This window comes from Boleophthalmus pectinirostris, unplaced genomic scaffold, assembly GCF_026225935.1.
Source record: "Boleophthalmus pectinirostris isolate CB_2022bp ecotype Guang Dong unplaced genomic scaffold, ASM2622593v1 HiC_scaffold_10, whole genome shotgun sequence".
Classification (NCBI taxonomy): Eukaryota; Metazoa; Chordata; class Actinopteri; order Gobiiformes; family Gobiidae; genus Boleophthalmus; species Boleophthalmus pectinirostris.
Window position 1 is genome coordinate 1,494,034 of NW_026570971.1, and position 18,138 is coordinate 1,512,171.

Genomic DNA, 18,138 nt, shown 5'->3' on the forward strand with positions numbered 1-18,138 from the left:
GGACGAGGCTCCGGTGCAGAGGGATGATGATGTCATCGCCCCACGTTTCCATGGAGACGCAGAGAAACGGGCCGTTTCCGCTTCGCTGGAGACGAGCCCCGAGCCCCGGTGCATGATGGGAGGCGGCGGCGGGAGGAGGGAGGGGGGGTGTGGAGGGAGGCTGTGATTGGTCAGAGCCGAGGGGGGGGGGGGGGGGGGTCACGAGGGCCGAGACCAAAACACGACGAGACGAGAGGAAAAAAAAGAGTCAGCGAAAAAGAATCATCGTTTATTTAGTGTGAAAATATTCAATTAAAATAAAATCAGGTGGTTTGAAAAGGTGGTTTCTTCTCTTTTTCTCTTTCTCACTCTTTTTCTCTCTCCTCATCACTTCTTCCTCTTCTCCTTCTCTCCTGCACCTGCACTTGGATCCAGACTCTCCAGGTTTTACTCCCCAGATTTAGAAAAAAGACTTTTTAAAGACATTTTTAAGACCATTTAAATGAAAATTAAGACCAACATCGCTCCCATTATGAGGGCGAAAAACAACAGATCCAATTCTAATAATAAAGACCAACAACTACTGAACTACACCTAGAATCTGAGTCACTGTGGATTAAACCGACACTTCCCCATGAAAACATCCAGCATCTTCCTTCACTCTGATCATTTACTCACTGTCGCCGGTGACAGAAACCAAAGTTTTGTTTGTACATTCTCCAAATGAGACGTTTATTCATGTTAGGAGATTTCTGTTTTTTTTCTCCCTCCGTTTAACATCACACTGCAGCTCAGTTGAGTTTACAAACAAACAGACTAATGACATTTCAGACCTTTGTGAAAAAAATAAGACTGAAACAACATAATTTAAGACTTTTTAAACCTCTCAGGCTCAAATTAATTTTTAGTATCAGGAAAAATCTGATATTTGGGGAAGATTATAATATGAGGTAGTAATATACAATTCTGACTTTCTTATCCTTTGTAAACAAAAAAACTTCTGGCCGTTTGCGTGGAGTCGTTCTTGCATGGACGGGAGAAAAGTAAAAAAAGCTCATATAATACGGATGTGGAGTAAGTAGGTAATTGGAATTTAGCTGTTGCAAATCTGAAACGCCTGAATGGAGACGGTTAAGGCCTTAATTTAAGACCTTTTTAAGGCCTTAATTTAAGACCTTTTTAAGCTGCTCTGTGATAAAAAACGAGCAGTAGTTTTGTTTACGTTATAAACTGCGCTGAAGTTCACTACAGGATCAGACAGAGACAGTTTAAAGCAGCGTCTCAGTGTCGTGCACGTGGATCTGTGGCTGTGCACGAGTGTAAACAAACACACACGAGTGACGGGAGTCTGGTGGTGCGTTCAGGGACGGTACGACTTATTACGCCACAGGTAAATATTGATGCAGTCAAAAGAAACAGAAAAACGCACAGCGCACTCAGGTCGCCGATGTCCAAAAGCTTTTTTATTAACAAAATAACGTTTCAGCAAAAAAAGGTTTCATCACATATGTTTCTTGTCTTGGACCAGCAGTGCCACACGAGGACATTTATCTGTAAACTGGACATAATATAGAGTCTGAGCTTTATATTCAATTACAGGTGTTTTTGTTTTGTTTTGTTGTTTTTTGGGTTTTTTTTTTTTGCTTTTAAAACTCAAAAATCCCTCAAAAACCAAACATTCTAACTGTGAGTGGGGTCGCCTCTCCACAGATCTGACCTGGAACTTGGTCTGGTTTGATCTTCTTGGAAAGTTTTAAAGTCAGACAAAGCAATAACATCTCCATGGAGAAAAGTGTTTGAGTCCAGTGCCTCGTCTGTTTCTCCTCAGAGTCTGTTGTGTCTCGTTTCTGCTGCAGTTCCGCTCTGTACCTGCAGGCGGCGCTCAGGAGCTCACAGGTAAATGGACGACGAGAGTCTGAGCTCCTACTCCACTCACAGAAGAAAAACTCTCTCACTTTTCACTCATGACTCAGGTTTGGTTTGTGAGTGAAAGAGCCGAGAGAATCAACCGGAAAATTAAACCGTGAAGAGAAAAAAAAAGAGCTTCAACGCCGGAAAAGTGACAGAGTGCAGCTTTAAAGCGTCCGTACAAACCCTGCGACGAGCCGTTAGTGCAGGAAACACGACTGACCCGCTCTACGTGACGCTGGTGAAAAACTCTTCCCCCTGAGGCTCGTTTCCCTCCACGATCAATAAAGTCTGAGTCCAGTTTTTTCCAGAGTCCGAGTCGATAGAAGCGCAGCGCCCCCTGTGGTGACGAGCGGAACAATCAATGAAACGCCAACGCACCGACAAGAACGAACGAATGAACGAACGAGGGTTTAATATTTGTGTAAAAAAGAAAGTAACGACTACGAAAGATTCAACTGGTGAGAAACACAAACCTGGACTATAAACCGAGACAAAACCAGAACCAAACCTGGACTAAAACAATAATGAGATGAGATAAACTTTATTGTCCCAAAAGGAAGTTTATCTTTAACTTTATCTTTATGTTTGCCCTGATGAAGCCGAAGGGCCAAAACGCGTTGGCGTATTTTAACTTTATCTGCCATGTGGTATTAAAGGCTTTTAATTATTTTGTACTTTTTGAGAGCCTCAGTTTTTTTCCCACTTTGTATTTGAGATGCTCCCTACACTGAAGACACCAACAGGACAATTCTTCACATTTTTTGCATATCCAAGTAGCACTCCTGCCTCCAAAGCCTTAAAAACATTTAATATTTACCTCCTTCTTGTTTGGAAATACAACAATTTAAATCCGATATCTGAGCTTCAAATCACGTTGATGATTTAATAATAAAATTATAATAATAAAAAAAAAAATTTCACGAGACGAAGCAAACCACGAGATCGAGACAAGACAAGATTTTGACATAATTTGTAAAAAATAGAGCCCGACCGATATATCGGTTGGCCGATATTATCGGCTGATATGGGCAACTTTAGGCATATCGGTTATCGGCCGATATACTTGCTGATAGGGGCCGATATTTCACGTGGGCATGTGATACGTCGTTATAAATCTTAGACTCTCTACATTCTGTTCATTTAATCCAATTTACAGACAGATAAATGTCCTAATATGTGGCTCCACATCAGTATTTATCTACGGAGTCATTTGTCTGTGTGTGTCTGTACTGTCCCTGAACACACCACAGAGTCACGTACTGTCCCTGAACACACCACAGAGTCGCGTCACTCACGTGTGTTTGTTTACACCTGCAGACACAGATCCAAACACTGAGATTATTTTCTTTTTACGGACAATCGGTTTGAGTCTGGATTAAAAGGACATTTATTAGTGCAGATTTGTGATGTGGGAGGAGCCTGTGTGATGTGGGAGGAGCCTGTGTGATGTGGGAGGAGCCTGTATGAGCGGTGAGTGTTGGAAATATGTCGACTCTGAAGCTAGTTTTTGTCATTTGTTATGGGTTAGCTGCTGTAGCTCCCGCACATAAACAGACTGTTTTCTATTGGTTTGTTCTAAAGTGATTATATTGTTCGTATATTTGCTACTGGACCTGCACTGATATGTAAATGAGCTGTGAACAGACGTGTGAATTATGACATTTGCACATATAATTAATTACCGCGGCGCGCACGTATTTACGGCTAAAGGCTAATAGCGCTAGTTTCTTTACTAGTTATGGGTCGGTCGCGAACGAAATGACTCTTAGAACCGGCTCTTTGAAGGGAACGACGGGAGCCTGATCCTTATTGGGAGCCGTGTTTTCTCTTTTTCTCACTTTTTTTCTCTTCACGCCGCGTGCAGATTCGTGGTAGTTTGACAGCGGCTGAAAACGAAACTTTGAGAAATTTGCGTGTACGTAGGATTAAAAAAAAAAAAAAAAAAAAAAACGAGCATATTTGACTGTAGTTTAGCATAAAATAAATAAGTCCCGGTTTAGTCCTTTTTCAGTCCTGGTTTAGACCTGGTTCAGTCCTGATTCAGTCCTGCTTTAGACGTGCTTTAGTCCTGCTTGCAACAAAACAATCTGAAGAGCCACTTGGGAGCCAAAAGAACCAGCAGCTTTTAGTGAGCCGAGCCAAAAGAGCCGGTTCTCTAAAAAGAACTGGAATAAACATCACTAGTGTCTAGAATGTGATGCAAAAATGCCATTAAGCCAACCTACTGTCTGTAAATATGATGTAAAGAGGCAGAATAACAATAAATGTTTCCTAAATAAACCCAATTTAAAATCCACCAGAGCCAAACCTAAGTTTTTTAAACAATTCAACATTTACAGTGAATTTTTACATCACTAAATATATCGGTGATTATATCGGCAGCTCCAACTCCCATTATATCGGTTTCATATCGGCCACAGCAAAATCCATATCGGTCGGGCTCTAGTAAAAAATAAGTAGTGCAATCCATTTTCACTATTTTGATTTATTTTATGTCTTAACTTTCACTGTGGTCCTGTTTTTTTGAACTACAGCTTCTCAAATTGTACTTAACTCTTTTTTTTTTATCCAAGCCAAAGGTAAATTTAGAGGGAAAAAAATCTCAGGAGATTATTTTTCTCTTGTGTGCAGGAGCTTGAAGTAATTTAGTCTCATTTATAATAATTACCCGCTCTGCTTCTGTATAAAAAACTGTACTGACTCAGTGGATGAATGGATGGATGAATAGATGGAGGCTGGAGGCCACAGTTCCATTCACACAGTTCATACGATCGTCCCAGATCCACAGATAAAGCGTCAGTCAGAGCAGCAGCAGCAGCAGCAGCAGCAGCAGCAGCAGCAGCAGCAGCAGCAGCAGTTTGGCCCTCGGGCTCTGGACACGAGCTCAGCGAGGGACAGTGGAGCTCAGATGAAAAGGCTCCCAGACACAGTGAGGTTATATAATGGATCAGTGTGTGGAGACACTGACGTAAGAGTCACACTGAGGCCTTAAAGAGTCCAGCTTTTTATTTTCTATTTTCTGATCCATGTTCTAATGATGTCACCTCCTCAAAAACACACAGACGGATAATAAAGATTTACTCAAACGTGTGGGTTAGAGGGAAAAATAAAGTTTCAGATAAACTCGATTAGAACCAAAAGATGATTTAAGAAGAAATGTGGAAGAAAAAGGAGATGTTTTAGAGGAGCTCAAACTGCATGAAGTTGTGAAGCTGCTGCAGAAGATTTGATTTTTGAGACTCAAATATTTTGTCTAGAGATGGAACCAAAGAAAAAAGGACCACCCCAAATTGTGTGTATGAAATAAAACACGTCTCTAAAGCTTAAAACGCTCTGTTCCACCTTGTGATGTCATGAAGTGGTAGTTTTCACAGCTCCTTTCACCTTTAAGTTACGTTTACAGACACGTCGTTTCCCCATTCGCACAGTAACAAGAAACCGCCTCAAACACTCGTCACATGACCAGACTGAGTCACACGACTTCGAGTCGAGGAAGATTCAAGAATAAAAAGAATCTTTTTATGGACCAACGACGAGGTTCAGTTTGTCTCTGGTTTGTTTAAACTGTTTTCCACAACAGAGTCACAAACCCAGAGAATCAGAACTAGTGTGACACAGTGACACAGTGACACACAACACCACTCACATACACACTAGTGTGAACAACACTGTACACACAACAACACCACTCACATACACACTAGTGTGAACAACACTGTACACACAACACCACTCACATACACACTAGTGTGAACAACACTGTACACACAACAACACCACTCACATACACACTAGTGTGAACGAACACTGTACACACAACAACACCACTCACATACACACTAGTGTGAACGGGGCTGTAGAGTTTGGTGATGATCCAGTTGATTCTAGTGAAGGTTTGTGGAGTTTAAAAACACGGTGGAGGAACAGAGTGTTTTCAGTTTGAGAGAAAATCTCAATATGTGAACGTGGAAAATAAAACATTTAAGTTTCACACTTTAAACCGTCCTCATGTCAAAGTGCCACACAGTGAGAGACAGGTGCGACCCTGTCATCTCTGTGCAGATCAGCACATCAGTCTGACTCCTGAGCGTCTGCGTCCGTCTGTGTCCGTCTGCGTCTGTGTCCGTCTGTTTGTTTGTTTGTCTGTGTCCGTCTGCGTCTGTGTCTGTCCGTCTGTTTGTTTGTTTGTGTCCGTCTGTTTGTTTGTTTGTGTCCGTCTGTTTGTGTCTGTCGTCTGTGTCCGTCTGTTTGTTTGTCTGTGTCCGTCTGTGGTGCGTTCACTGACCTCTGCGTGACCTCCGGCGTTCAGCAGTTTGTTGCAGCGGTCGCATTTTAAACAGAGTTTGTGCCAGTCCTTCCCCAGAGACGAAACTTTCTCGGCTGAAAAACACAAAACACAAGTTCAGATTTAAGTTTACGGCTGTTTGTGTTTGTGAGTTAAACATGTGAATAAAACAAAAAAAACACAACTGCAGGTTTGTTTGTGACGAGGAAACGACATCAGAACAGATCCGTTTAAAGCTGCCATCTGTACTTTTACGTTGGGGGGTCCACCAGTCTCATCACAGAGGGCAGCTTTAAACCTTCACACGATACAGGCCTATTGATCTGTGTGTCATAAGATCATTTGTTTTTCAAAATAAAACCAAAAAATAACGAAAAAAAAAAAAAACTATTTTCTTCATTATTTGTTTCCAAAACCAAAATGAAAAAACAGAAAATGATTTGTTTTTTCAGTTTTTTGATTTTGTGTTTAAAAATGAAAAAGGTCTGGAAAACCATCTGGACTAAACCAGGTCTAAACCCAGGACTAAACCAGGTCTAAAACCACTACTAAAACCAGGACTAAACTAGGACTGAACCAGGACTCTAAACCAGGTCTAGACCAGGTCTAAACCAGGACTAAACCAGGTCCAAACTAGGTCCAGGACCAGACCAGAACCAAACCAGGACTGAGACCGGGACCAAACCAAGACTGAAAACAGTTTACTCCTGGTTCAGTCCTGGTTCAGTCCTGGTTTAGTCCTGGTTTAGTCCTGGTTTAGTCCTGGTTTAGTCCTGTTTATTCCTGGTTTAGTCCTGGTTCAGTCCTGGTTTAGTTCTGGTTCAGTTCCTGGTTTAGTTCTGTTTTAGTCCTGGTGGTTCAGTCCTGGTTTAGTTTCTGGTTTAGTCCTGGTTTAGTCTGGTTCAGTCCTGGTTTAGTCCTGGTTTAGTCCTGGATTAGTCCTGTTTTAGTCCTGGTTCAGTCCTGGTTTAGTCCTGGTTTAGTTCTGTTTTAGTCCATTATCCGTTTTTTTCCATTTTTCATTTAAACACAAAATCAAAAACTGAAAAAACAAATAATTTTCCATTTTTTCATTTTGGTTTTGGAGACAATGAATTTTATTTTATTTTTTTTCTTATTTTTGCTTTTATTTTGAAAAACGAATGAACGAACGACCCACGGATCCAAACGGACTCATGGAAACATAAACCGGGACAAATCTGGGCTAAACCAGGATTAAATCATAAATGATAAACTCTCTTTTTTCACGGTCCTCGAAAACCAGACCCAAAAAACTCAAACCCGAAACAAATAACCCGACGTGTTTGACTCTGAAAGCCTCACTTCCTTTATTTGTTTTGATGCATTTAGGAACGTTTATTTGGGAAAAGGAAGTGCCAAAGTGAGAGGGACCCAGACTTCCTGTTTCCTGAGCCCTTGTAGATAAAACCAGGGTTTTCCTGACTCCGTTTGGACCATTGTACGAACCCGGGGCTTTATTGTTGGGCCCTTGGGTGCTGCTGGGGTGGGGTGGGGGGGTGGGGGGTGGGTGAGGGTCCGTTTGCTCGTCGGGGGGGAGGAGGAAACAGGGGGGGGGGGGGGGGTACAGTAAAAGATGTGCTCAATTTGTCTCGTTTTATTGGTTTTTGTCACGGATTCGGACGCCATTTTGAGGATCAGAGTCCTGGTTTAGACCTGGTTTTAGTCCTGGTTTAGTCCTGGTTTTAGTCCTGGTTTAGTCCTGGTTTAGACTTGGTTTAGACCTGGTTTTAGTCCTGATTAAATCCTATTTTAGTCCTAGATTAGTCTTGGTTTAAGTCTTGGTTTTAGTCCTGATTTAGTCCTGGTTTAGTCTTAGTTTAGTCCTGGTTTAGTCCTAGTTTAGTCCTGGTTTAGTCCTGGTTTAGTCCTGATTAAATCCTATTTTAGTCCTAGTTTAGTCTTAGTTTAGTCCTGGTTTTAGTCCTGGTTCAGACCTGGTTAAATCCTGGTTTAATCTTGATTTAGTCCTGATTTTTGTCCTGTTTAGTCCTGGTTTTAGTCCTGGTTTAGTCCTGGTTTAGTGCTGGTTTTAGTAGTGGTTTTAGTCCTGGTTTAGACCTGGTTTAGACCTGGTTTTAGTCCAGATTTTAGTTCTGGTTTAGACCTGGTTTAGTCCTGGTTTTAGTCCTGATTTCTTCCCGATTAAATCCTGTTTTAGTCCTATTTTTGTCTTGATTTTGTCCTGATTTTAGTCCTGGTTTAGAAACAGTTTTAGACCTGGTTTAGTCCTGATTTTAGTCTTGGTTTTAGTCCTGGTTTGAGGCGCACGTGAGAAAATCTTCAAACATCAACAGCGTAGCACCTGTCGACTTTCCTCCTGCACGTTTGACGCTGAGATCAGAAAAACTCTGATATTTTACAAACACAAGACAAAAAAAAAGTGAGGCTCCAAACTGTGAGCAGGAGTCAGAACGGAATATCAGAGTGGAGGTACGTTTTAGTATCAAGAACAAAAGTCTTATCAAATTGTTGAATTCTAAGTCAATTAAATCATCTGAAACCAAAATTAAACCGGTGACATCAGGTCGAGGTCGATTATTTTGGTCCAGTGTTTTTTTATTACAATAACAGAAAAAGACAAAGACAAAGGATTCAGGTTCTCCACGGACACGCCCCTCCTCTTCCTCTTCCTCCTCCTCCTCTCCCTGCCTCTTACATCATCCGTCGTTCCAGCGTGGCACAGACTGACCCCCCCGTCTGCCCCCGGACCCCCCCCCCCCCCCCACCCACTACCACCCACCCAACACCACAAATGCCCCCTCCATCTGCCCCCACACCCTCCTCCTCCTCCTCCTCCTCCATCGCTCATCTGGCCCAGAGACTCTCATCATCTCCCACAGAAACGACACAAACACACTTCTGTTCTGTTCTTCTGTTCTTCACTGGAGCGACGGAGCGATGACATCACCACCAGTGAGTCACGCAAAAAAACAAAAGATTCAAATATGAACGACGATTGTTCAGAGCGAAGACGAAGACGAAGACGAAGAAGAAGAAGAAGGTGACGACATTTGCAAATCATGTAAATAAATGTTTGTATTTCATCATATCTTGTGTTATTCCATCTTTGAACTGTTGATGAAGGGACAGGATTAAAAAAAAAAAAAGTATTTAAAATGATAAAAATGTTCTTGGAAGGACTGACATATTTTATAGAAATAGTTTCTTTCATTTTGAAGTAATATTAAAGTTTTCAGAAGAAAAAAGCAACAAATGATGTAAAATCCTGCACCTTCTACTTGTTTGTACAATTTTCCCTCCGTTACTTTTCCCTCCGTTACCATGAACTTTCTTAATAAAAAATCTCATGAGTCAAAAAGTCAGAGGTTTTTCAACCTAATCTTGTACCATATGGTAGAAAACTATATGAAGCAAATATTCAAACCAGTTTGTTAAGGATATGGAAGTGAGAACCAAGAGTTATCACTGTTTGGATTTATTGACCAAAAAGTGCTGCATATTTCATTCCCTCCGTTACCTGACATGAGTTTTTTTTTACATTTTTTGTCTTGAACTTGAAAGAATCTCACAGGTTTAACTTGACCCTGTTGGAGTGTAACTCTTTCCTACATTCTGATACTTTACTTATTTCAATAGTTCCTCTAGTTTCTGAATAAGAGACATTTGAATGTCAAAAATCTGACCCTGTTTCCTCCGTTAACACTTGACCAGACACATGTGCTGTAAATAGTTTCTCATAATTATTTCTTCACTTTAGAAAATCTCTCAAAAAGACGTAACTAACAGATAACAGCTGCCGGAATTATCTCTGCATTGTGTTATTAGTAAATCATTCTCTCATAGTTTATTAATGATTAATAAATGCTCAAATTTGTACTTAAATATAATGGTTGGTTCAAATGGTTAGTTCATGAGTAATTAAGTATGAAATAATTATGAGTAACTATTTACAGGTGAATTAAGTGCAAGTTCAGTGCTAATTAAGGCAGTAATTAAGTAGTTACTAAGCGTGAATCATTAATAATTAAGTCTTTGTTCATTATTAATTAAGTCTTTGTTCATTATTAATTAAGTCTTTGTTCATGCTTTATTAAGGCTAAATAAGGTGTAGTTAATATAAAGTGTTACCCATCTTTTTTCATGTTTAACAGGATTTTGCTTCGTCTGGAATGTTCCACTGTGCGGCATTAAACCTTTACTATCTTCACGGAGACCAAATTAGGCCAAGTTCCAGGTCAGATCTGTGGAGAGGCGACGCAGCTCACCATCACAATGTTTGTATTTCGAGGTGTTTTTGAGCCATAAATCCATCTGTGATTGAATAAATGTAAAGTCGAGCTGTTTAAAGTCACACTGCGGGACATTCCAGACAGAGCAATGACGTATCCATGGAAACAAGCAGGTGTTACGGAGTGCATCTTATTATCGCGCCGTTTTCATTTAGTTAAAAGCGTCTGTGATCGTGTCTCGTCCTGACTTCGATCCAAATATTGAGCAGTGGATTTATGAGGCTCGCAGACGTTTGTCTCCGAGAGAGACGAGTCAGCGTTCTGTGACCCTCACTGACGAACAGGCCTGTAACGATAATCAATAAATCGATTAATCGTACCATAACTTTTAACGAGCTCGATAACTTTTCCGGCTGCGATAAATTCTAGTTGCAGTTTGTTTGTTTTCCTCGCTCTCTCTCAAAGAAACTGAATGTCGCTTCTATCGCTCTGACTCCTCTCGTTTAACGTAATGACTAGGGGTGTGCAAAAATATCGGAATATCGATATATCGTATCGTTTAATGTGATGATACAATATGGATATCGTGGGCTACTGTATCGATATTTCACCAAGAGTATTTTTACGTGTGTTTTACTAAATTATTTTGTTACAGCTACAGTTTTGTTGCTTGTGGAGTGAAAGGAAACTCATTTATGTGACACATTTGACATTTTCACTGTTTTGATGATTAAAATGTTTGTGTTTCATATGAACTTTGCACAAGAAGAAGTGGTTTAACAAACATATTTTAGTATCACAGCCATGATTTACACTTTATTTTTTATTGAGTCTCCCTCACAGAGAAACAACATCCTGTGTCGCAGGTTCATACGAACACTTCAAGACCAAAATGCCGAGTCTCACAGCAGCAGGAACAGAGAGACACAATATTCCAATTTAAGTCAGTGACCAAGATCGCTTTTAAGAACAATTTTGTTACAGAGACTTAATAATCCATTTTATTTATTGCTTTGGTTGTATTTGGTTCAACAGTGATTTATTCAGGTACATTTTTGTGAACAAGTCGTCACTGTGAGTCAGACACATCAGACGAGTCCTGAGTTAAGTCTGTTTTATTTAGACCTGTTGTTTTTGTTTGTCTTACACTTCCTGTGTTAAATGTTCTTTAGAGAGTAAAGTTTATTGATCATTGAGAGGATGTGTTTGCATTTTTATTCCACGGTCATTATATTAGTTGAAATTGGTCTCAAAATGCCAATATTATCGTTTATCGCAATAAATTCTTGGTCAATTCATCCTCCAGCAAAATCTGTGATCGTTACAGACCTGCTGACGAAACGACCCTCCCCTCTGCCTCAAATGTCCCGCAGTGTGACTTTAAACAGCTCTACTTTACAGTGAGTGTGTTTCCGTGCACGAGTGTCCCGGTTCTGTCGGGATTCGAGATGCTGTGTTTACACGAGCGCTGGGAAACCGGCGAATGATCGAATGGAGAATCCTGGTTCCCTGACACGATCTGACAAATGCACAAGAGCAAAAATATGAACTTTATTTAATTTAATAAACTAGAAAAAATACAAATAATCATGAGCTCCTTTAGCAGAGGAAACTCAGGATGTTCAGACCAGTGAGGAGCTGTAAACTACTGCAGATCAAACCAAACGTCTCCAAACACGATTGTACAAGTGACACTGCAGCATAGGTCTGGGCGATATGGATCAAAAAATATATCTCAATATATTTTGTTATATCTCGATAAATGTCCAAGAAAAAATAACCTCCTAAAACTGAAAACTGCAAAAACAAATCTGCCAAATTCCACAATGTCTTTTTTTACTGAAGTGTAAGAGGTCGACAGTTCATACAGGAACATTTAAGTTTACAAAAACCCTAATTACATAAATAATAATTTAACTGTAAAATAAAAGAAATAAAACATATTTCCTTCTTTTCATTCATAAATAAAACAACTCAACACAAGCTCATCTTTGCATTAACTCTGTTCTCCAGACCAGAACCAGAACCATGAGCTCCTTCAGCAGAAGAAACTCAGGAGGTTCATTATTTTAACAGATCCATGTTCCAGCGTCAGGATCTGAGGTTTAATCCCACAATCCACTGCAGATCAAACCCAACACTTCCACTGTTGTACAAGTGACACTGCAACAGATCATTCAATAAAATCTTCTGCATAAATAAACTTTACAAGACATAAACATAACGACTCTAGAGTCACATCAGCCCGTTTGACATAATAATGTGTTTAATTCAGTTTTGCACACGTGTGTTTACATTTTACAGAAACGAAACTTAAGCACATGTCTCATTTGAATAAACAGCACTTCTCCTGCAGCTCAGATTGTTTAGCATCTTTCGTCTTAAAGGTCTCGACTCGGTGGAACATGAGGATGTGAGCTGCTGTTGGTTTTGTCTGTAAATGGTGGAAAAGGTTCGTGGAGCTTGAAGTTTTTCACTGGCACCAACTTTCAGCTTTTACAGTGACGAGTGAATGAGACACGAGCAGCAAAATCAGGGAGACGACGACAGAGAAGAAAAACAAGCGAAGCGGCGAAATCAGAATTGAAAATAAACATTATATCGAGACATACGATATGTCAGAATTCATATCGACTTAAAAAAAATCTCGATATATTTAAAATCTGGAGATATCGCCCTCCTCTACGCGTCGCTACAGAAGAAGAAACATGTTTGTCCACGAAGCTGCAACGATTTTTGAGGTTCGTCCTTCAGCAGAACTTCAAATAAACCAGAAAGAATAAAATATCAACATTAACATAATCACCAAGACTGTTTGTTTGATAGATATTTTAAATAAACTTCAAATGAAATACTGTAAAAAGAGGTCAAAATCTGTGTTGTTTTGGGTGTTTGGTTTTTTTTACACTAAAGCAGAATAATGAAATAACAAACTGTTTTCCTATTTTAGAGTTTTTCATTCTAAATTGAAATTCAAAAGAACGAAATTTTTGCAATCTCCAGCACAGACCGATATTTAGTTTTGGTCGATCTGCTGTGAAAAACACATCAGCCTAAATCCGCTGATCTTAAGCCGTAAGCGATGGATTAAAAAATCAAGATTCTGTTCTGCCTTCTGACTGCACTTTTTTTTTTTTTTTACACATTTTCCGAGCATTTGAACCTTTGACGAGTGAAATATTTTAGTTTATTCAACCCGGAGAACGTCACTGGGATTAAAAATCAGGTCTTTTCATTTTCACAAACAACAAAAAAAAATAGCAACGGTTAAACTAAAAAAAGAAGCCGGTGTAGTTCTGAGCGTTGGTGGTTTCTGACACAGAAACAGACGTGGGGACATTTAGTTCCGAGCAGAAGAACATCTGATCCGGTAAATTATTAAAGCTTTGTGAGTTTGTGAACACGCCGCCGCTCGCTCGGAACATCTGACTCTGTTTCTGTTTGTAACGAATCACCGGAAAAACTAAAAGATCAGAGCCGCTCGTGTTGGTGGGAGTTTGTTGTTGAAACGTTGTCCGTCTTTATTAACACCGAGGGAGGAAGAGTGAGGAGGGAGAGGAGGATGATGAAGAGCGAGTGGGGGAGGAGCGGCTTGTGTTTAAGCTCGTGGGTCATGTTCAGATGCGGTCAGTCCGGCGTTTATCCTCGGCGCAGATCTAAAGCCGCCGAAACACGCGCACGGAGGAAATACCAGAGCCGAGGACAAACTGAAGGAATTTACAGAAGAATCCTCAAAATAATCCCACAAAAGTCACAAGTCACAAGGTTAAAGATTTGGGGAAAAAATATTAAACAGCATTTTCTTTGGACAATTTTAGGAATTCTGTTTGAAAACTGCACAAAACATGAAAACACATTACCGTATTTTCTGCACTATAAGGCGCACTGTCATCGAATGGTCTATTTTTGAACTTTTTTCACATATAAACGGCACCGGACGATAAGGAGCATGAAACGAAACACAACAGTTAGAAAAAATCCGTGTGTCGTTCGTTCATTCGTTTTTCAATATAAAACCAAAAATAAGAAAACGAAAAAACAACAGTTTTCTTCATTATTTGTCTCCAAAACCAAAATGAAAAAACTGATAATGATTTGATTTTTCAGTTTTTCGATTTTGTGTTTAAATGAAAAATGGAAAAAAGGGATAACGACCGTTTCCCGTTTACGTGACTTCAGTGACTGAGATGCCGAACTTTTATACTTTTGTAGAACTATAAACTATTTAGTCCAGTTAAATCCTGTTTTAGTCCTGCTTTAGTCCTGCTTTAGTCCTGGTTTTAGACCTGGTTTAGACCTGGTTTAGACCTGGTTTTAGTCCTGGTTTAGACCTGGTTTAGACCTGGTTTAGTCCTGGTTTTAGTCCTGGTTTTAGTCCTGGTTTAGTCCTGCTTTAGTCCTGCTTTAGTCCTGGTTTTAGACCTGGTTTAGACCTGGTTTAGACCTGGTTTTAGTCCTGGTTTAGTCCTAGTTTAGACCTAGTTTAGACGTGGTTTAGACCTGGTTTAGTCCTGGTTTAGACCTGGTTTTAGTCCTGGTTTAGACCTGGTTTTAGTCCTGGTTTAGACCTGGTTTTGACCTGGTTTATTCCTGGTTTTAGTCCTGGTTTTAGTCCTGGTTTAGACCTGGTTTTAGTCCTGGTTTTGACCTGGTTTATTCCTGGTTTTAGTCCTGGTTTTAGTCCTGATTTAGTCCTGGTTTAGACCTGGTTTAGACCTGGTTTTAGACCTGGTTTAGACCTGGTTTAGACCTGGTTTTAGACCTGGTTTATTCCTGGTTTTAGTCCTGCTTTAGTCCTGGTTTTAGTCCTGGTTTAGTCCTGGTTTAGACCTGGTTTAGACCTTGTTTTAAACCTGGTTTAGACCTGGTTTAGACCTGGTTTAGACCTGGTTTTAGTCCTGGTTTAGACCTGGTTTTAGTCCTGGTTTAGTCCTGGTTTAGCCCAAAATGTGAAAACAGTAAAATCCCTCTGTCTAATCCATTTATTTCAACAAAGTAACTGTAATCCAATTACCACTCACTGAAACAGTAACTGTAACTGAATACAGTTACTCATCATTTGTACTCTGATTACTCTGGTACATGTAATCTGTTACTGCACAACACTGATAATAAATACGTCCTTAAATGGGATTTTTTTGTCAAATGTCGATGTTATTTGAGAGAAAAATACATTTTTTAAAGGTTTAGCAGATTCTATAAAACCTGCTGGATATTTTTGGTCTTAAATTTGGTATTTTAAGTTTTACTCAGACACGTGTGAATGATAAAAGCTCAGTTTTTGAGGACAAAACAGAATTAAAACACGAGTTAAATCTCAATTTTGTGTAATAAAGGAGCTTTAAATAAGTGGAGCCTGATGCCGTTGGGGTTTATCGTTTGTCTTTCACAGCTTTTGTCCAAACGTCTTTCTCAGGGACATTAGAGCAGCTGGACTTTTTAACAGGAAACATGTGGCTCTGGTTTCGACGCTGAAATTCCTCCGTCCTCCTCCTCTTCCTCGTCTTCATTTACAGTGAGGAGGAGGACGAGGACGAGGAGGAGGAGGGACGCGCCGGGACAGAAACAAGCGCTCCTCTGTCCTCCAGGAAACCCCGGAGGACACGAGACGGACAGACGAGAGGACGGTGAGGACACAGAGGGACACAGAGGACAGAGGGAGGACACAAGGAGACAGAGAAGAGGACAGAGAGGGACAGAGGAGAGGACACAGAGGGACAGAGGAGAGGACACAGAGGGACAGAGAGAGGACAGAGAGGGACAGAGGAGAGGACACAGAGGGACAGAGGAGAGGACACAAGGAGACAGAGGGAGAGGACACAGAGGGACAGAGGAGAGGACACAAAGAGAGGACAGAGGAGAGGACACAAGGAGACAGAGGAGAGGACACAAGGAGACAGAGGAGAGGACACAGAGGGACAGAGGAGAGGACACAAGGAGACAGAGGAGAGGACACAGAGGGACAGAAGAGAGGACACAGAGGACACAGAGGGACAGAGAAGAGGACACAGAGGGACAAAGGAGAGGACACAGAGGGACAGAGAAGAGGACACAGAGGGACAAAGGAGAGGACACAGAGAGACAAAGGAGAGGACACAGAGGGACAGAGGAGAGGACACAGAGGGACAAAGGAGAGGACACAGAGGGACAGAGGAGAGGACACAGAGGGACAGAGAAGAGGACACAGAGGGACAAAGGAGAGGACACAGAGGGACAGAGGAGAGGACACAGAGGGACAGAGAAGAGGACACAGAGGGACAAAGGAGAGGACACAGAGAGACAAAGGAGAGGACACAGAGGGACAGAGGAGAGGACACAAGGAGACAGGGGAGAGGACAGAGGGACAGAGGAGAGGACACAAGGAGACAGGGGAGAGGACACAGAGGGACAGAGGAGAGGACACAAGGAGACAGAGGAGAGGACACAGAGGGACAAAGGAGAGGACACAAGGAGACAAAGGAGAGGACACAGAGGGACAGAGGAGAGGACACAAGGAGACAGGGGAGAGGACACAGTGAGGACACAGAGGGACAAAGGAGAGGACACAGAGGACAGAGGGAGGACACAAGGAGACAGGGGAGAGGACACAGAGGGACAGAGGAGAGGACACAGAGGACAGAGGGAGGACACAAGGAGACAGGGAGAGGACACAGAGGACACAGAGGGACACAGAGGACAGAGGGAGGACACAAGGAGACAAAGGAGAGGACAGAGGGACAGAGGAGAGGACACAGAGGGACAGAGGAGAGGACACAGGGGGACACAGAGGACAGAGGGAGGACACAAGGAGACAGGGGAGAGGACACAGTGAGGACACACAGAGGGACACACAGAGGGACAGAGGAGAGGACACAGAGGGACAGAGGAGAGGACACAAGGAGACAAAGGAGAGGACACAGGAGGACACAGAGGGACAGAGGAGAGGACACAGAGGACACAGAGGGACAAAGGAGAGGACACAAGGAGACAGAGAAGAGGACACAGAGGGACAGAGGAGAGGACACAGGAGGACACAGAGGGACAGAGGAGAGGACACAGAGGGACAGAGGAGAGGACACAGAGGGACAGAGGAGAGGACACAAGGAGACAGGGGAGAGGACACAGTGAGGACACAGAGGGACAGAGGAGAGGACACAGAGGACAGAGGAGAGGACACAGAGGACAGAGGAGAGGACACAAGGAGACAAAGGAGAGGACAAAGGAGGACACAGAGGACAGAGGAGAGGACACAAGGAGACAGAGGAGAGGACACAGAGGAGAGGACACAGAGGGACAGAGGAGAGGACTCAAGGAGACAAAGGAGAGGACACAAGGAGACAGAGAAGAGGACACAGAGGGACAGAGGAGAGGACACAGAGGACAGAGGAGAGGACACAGAGGACAGAGGAGAGGACACAGAGGGTTAGAGGAGAGGACACAGAGGGACAGAAGAGAGGACACAAGGAGACAAAGGAGAGGACACAAGGAGACAAAGGAGAGGACACAGGAGGACACAGAGGGAGGACAGGGTTTGGTCCTTGTCCCTTCACAGTGAAACAGGACACAGACCTGGTGGTTCGTGGTTCAGTTTCCCTTCAGGTTTTTATTGTGAAAAAAAAACCAAAAAGTATTGAAATGTCACGATCATAAGGACGTTTATATCAGAAAACAAATGATTTAAGAATAACTCACGATTTTGTTTTAGCAGCTTTGGCCTTGAATGTAAAATGTGTTTATAATTATGTCTTATTTGACCCCAGACTCTTGCGTATT

General features: G+C 41.7%; 2 protein-coding genes across 12 annotated transcripts in view; both read right to left on the reverse strand.

The window, feature by feature from the left end:
- LOC129410510 (zinc finger protein 271-like) overlaps positions 1–18,138 on the reverse strand; it is a 688,773-nt gene that overhangs the window by 335,990 nt on the left and 334,645 nt on the right. The gene's annotated exons all lie outside the window — the stretch shown is intronic.
- crip2 (cysteine-rich protein 2) overlaps positions 1–18,138 on the reverse strand; it is an 81,837-nt gene that overhangs the window by 34,258 nt on the left and 29,441 nt on the right. For all 11 annotated transcript variants that reach the window (XR_008632929.1, XR_008632930.1, XR_008632921.1 and 8 more), the window contains exon 2: positions 6,176–6,270. Coding sequence is in view for 1 of the 11 variants with exons in the window: in XM_055159083.1 (XP_055015058.1) it covers positions 6,176–6,270 (95 nt within the window). In the remaining 10 variants the exon portion in view is untranslated. The remainder of the gene's footprint in view (positions 1–6,175; positions 6,271–18,138) is intronic.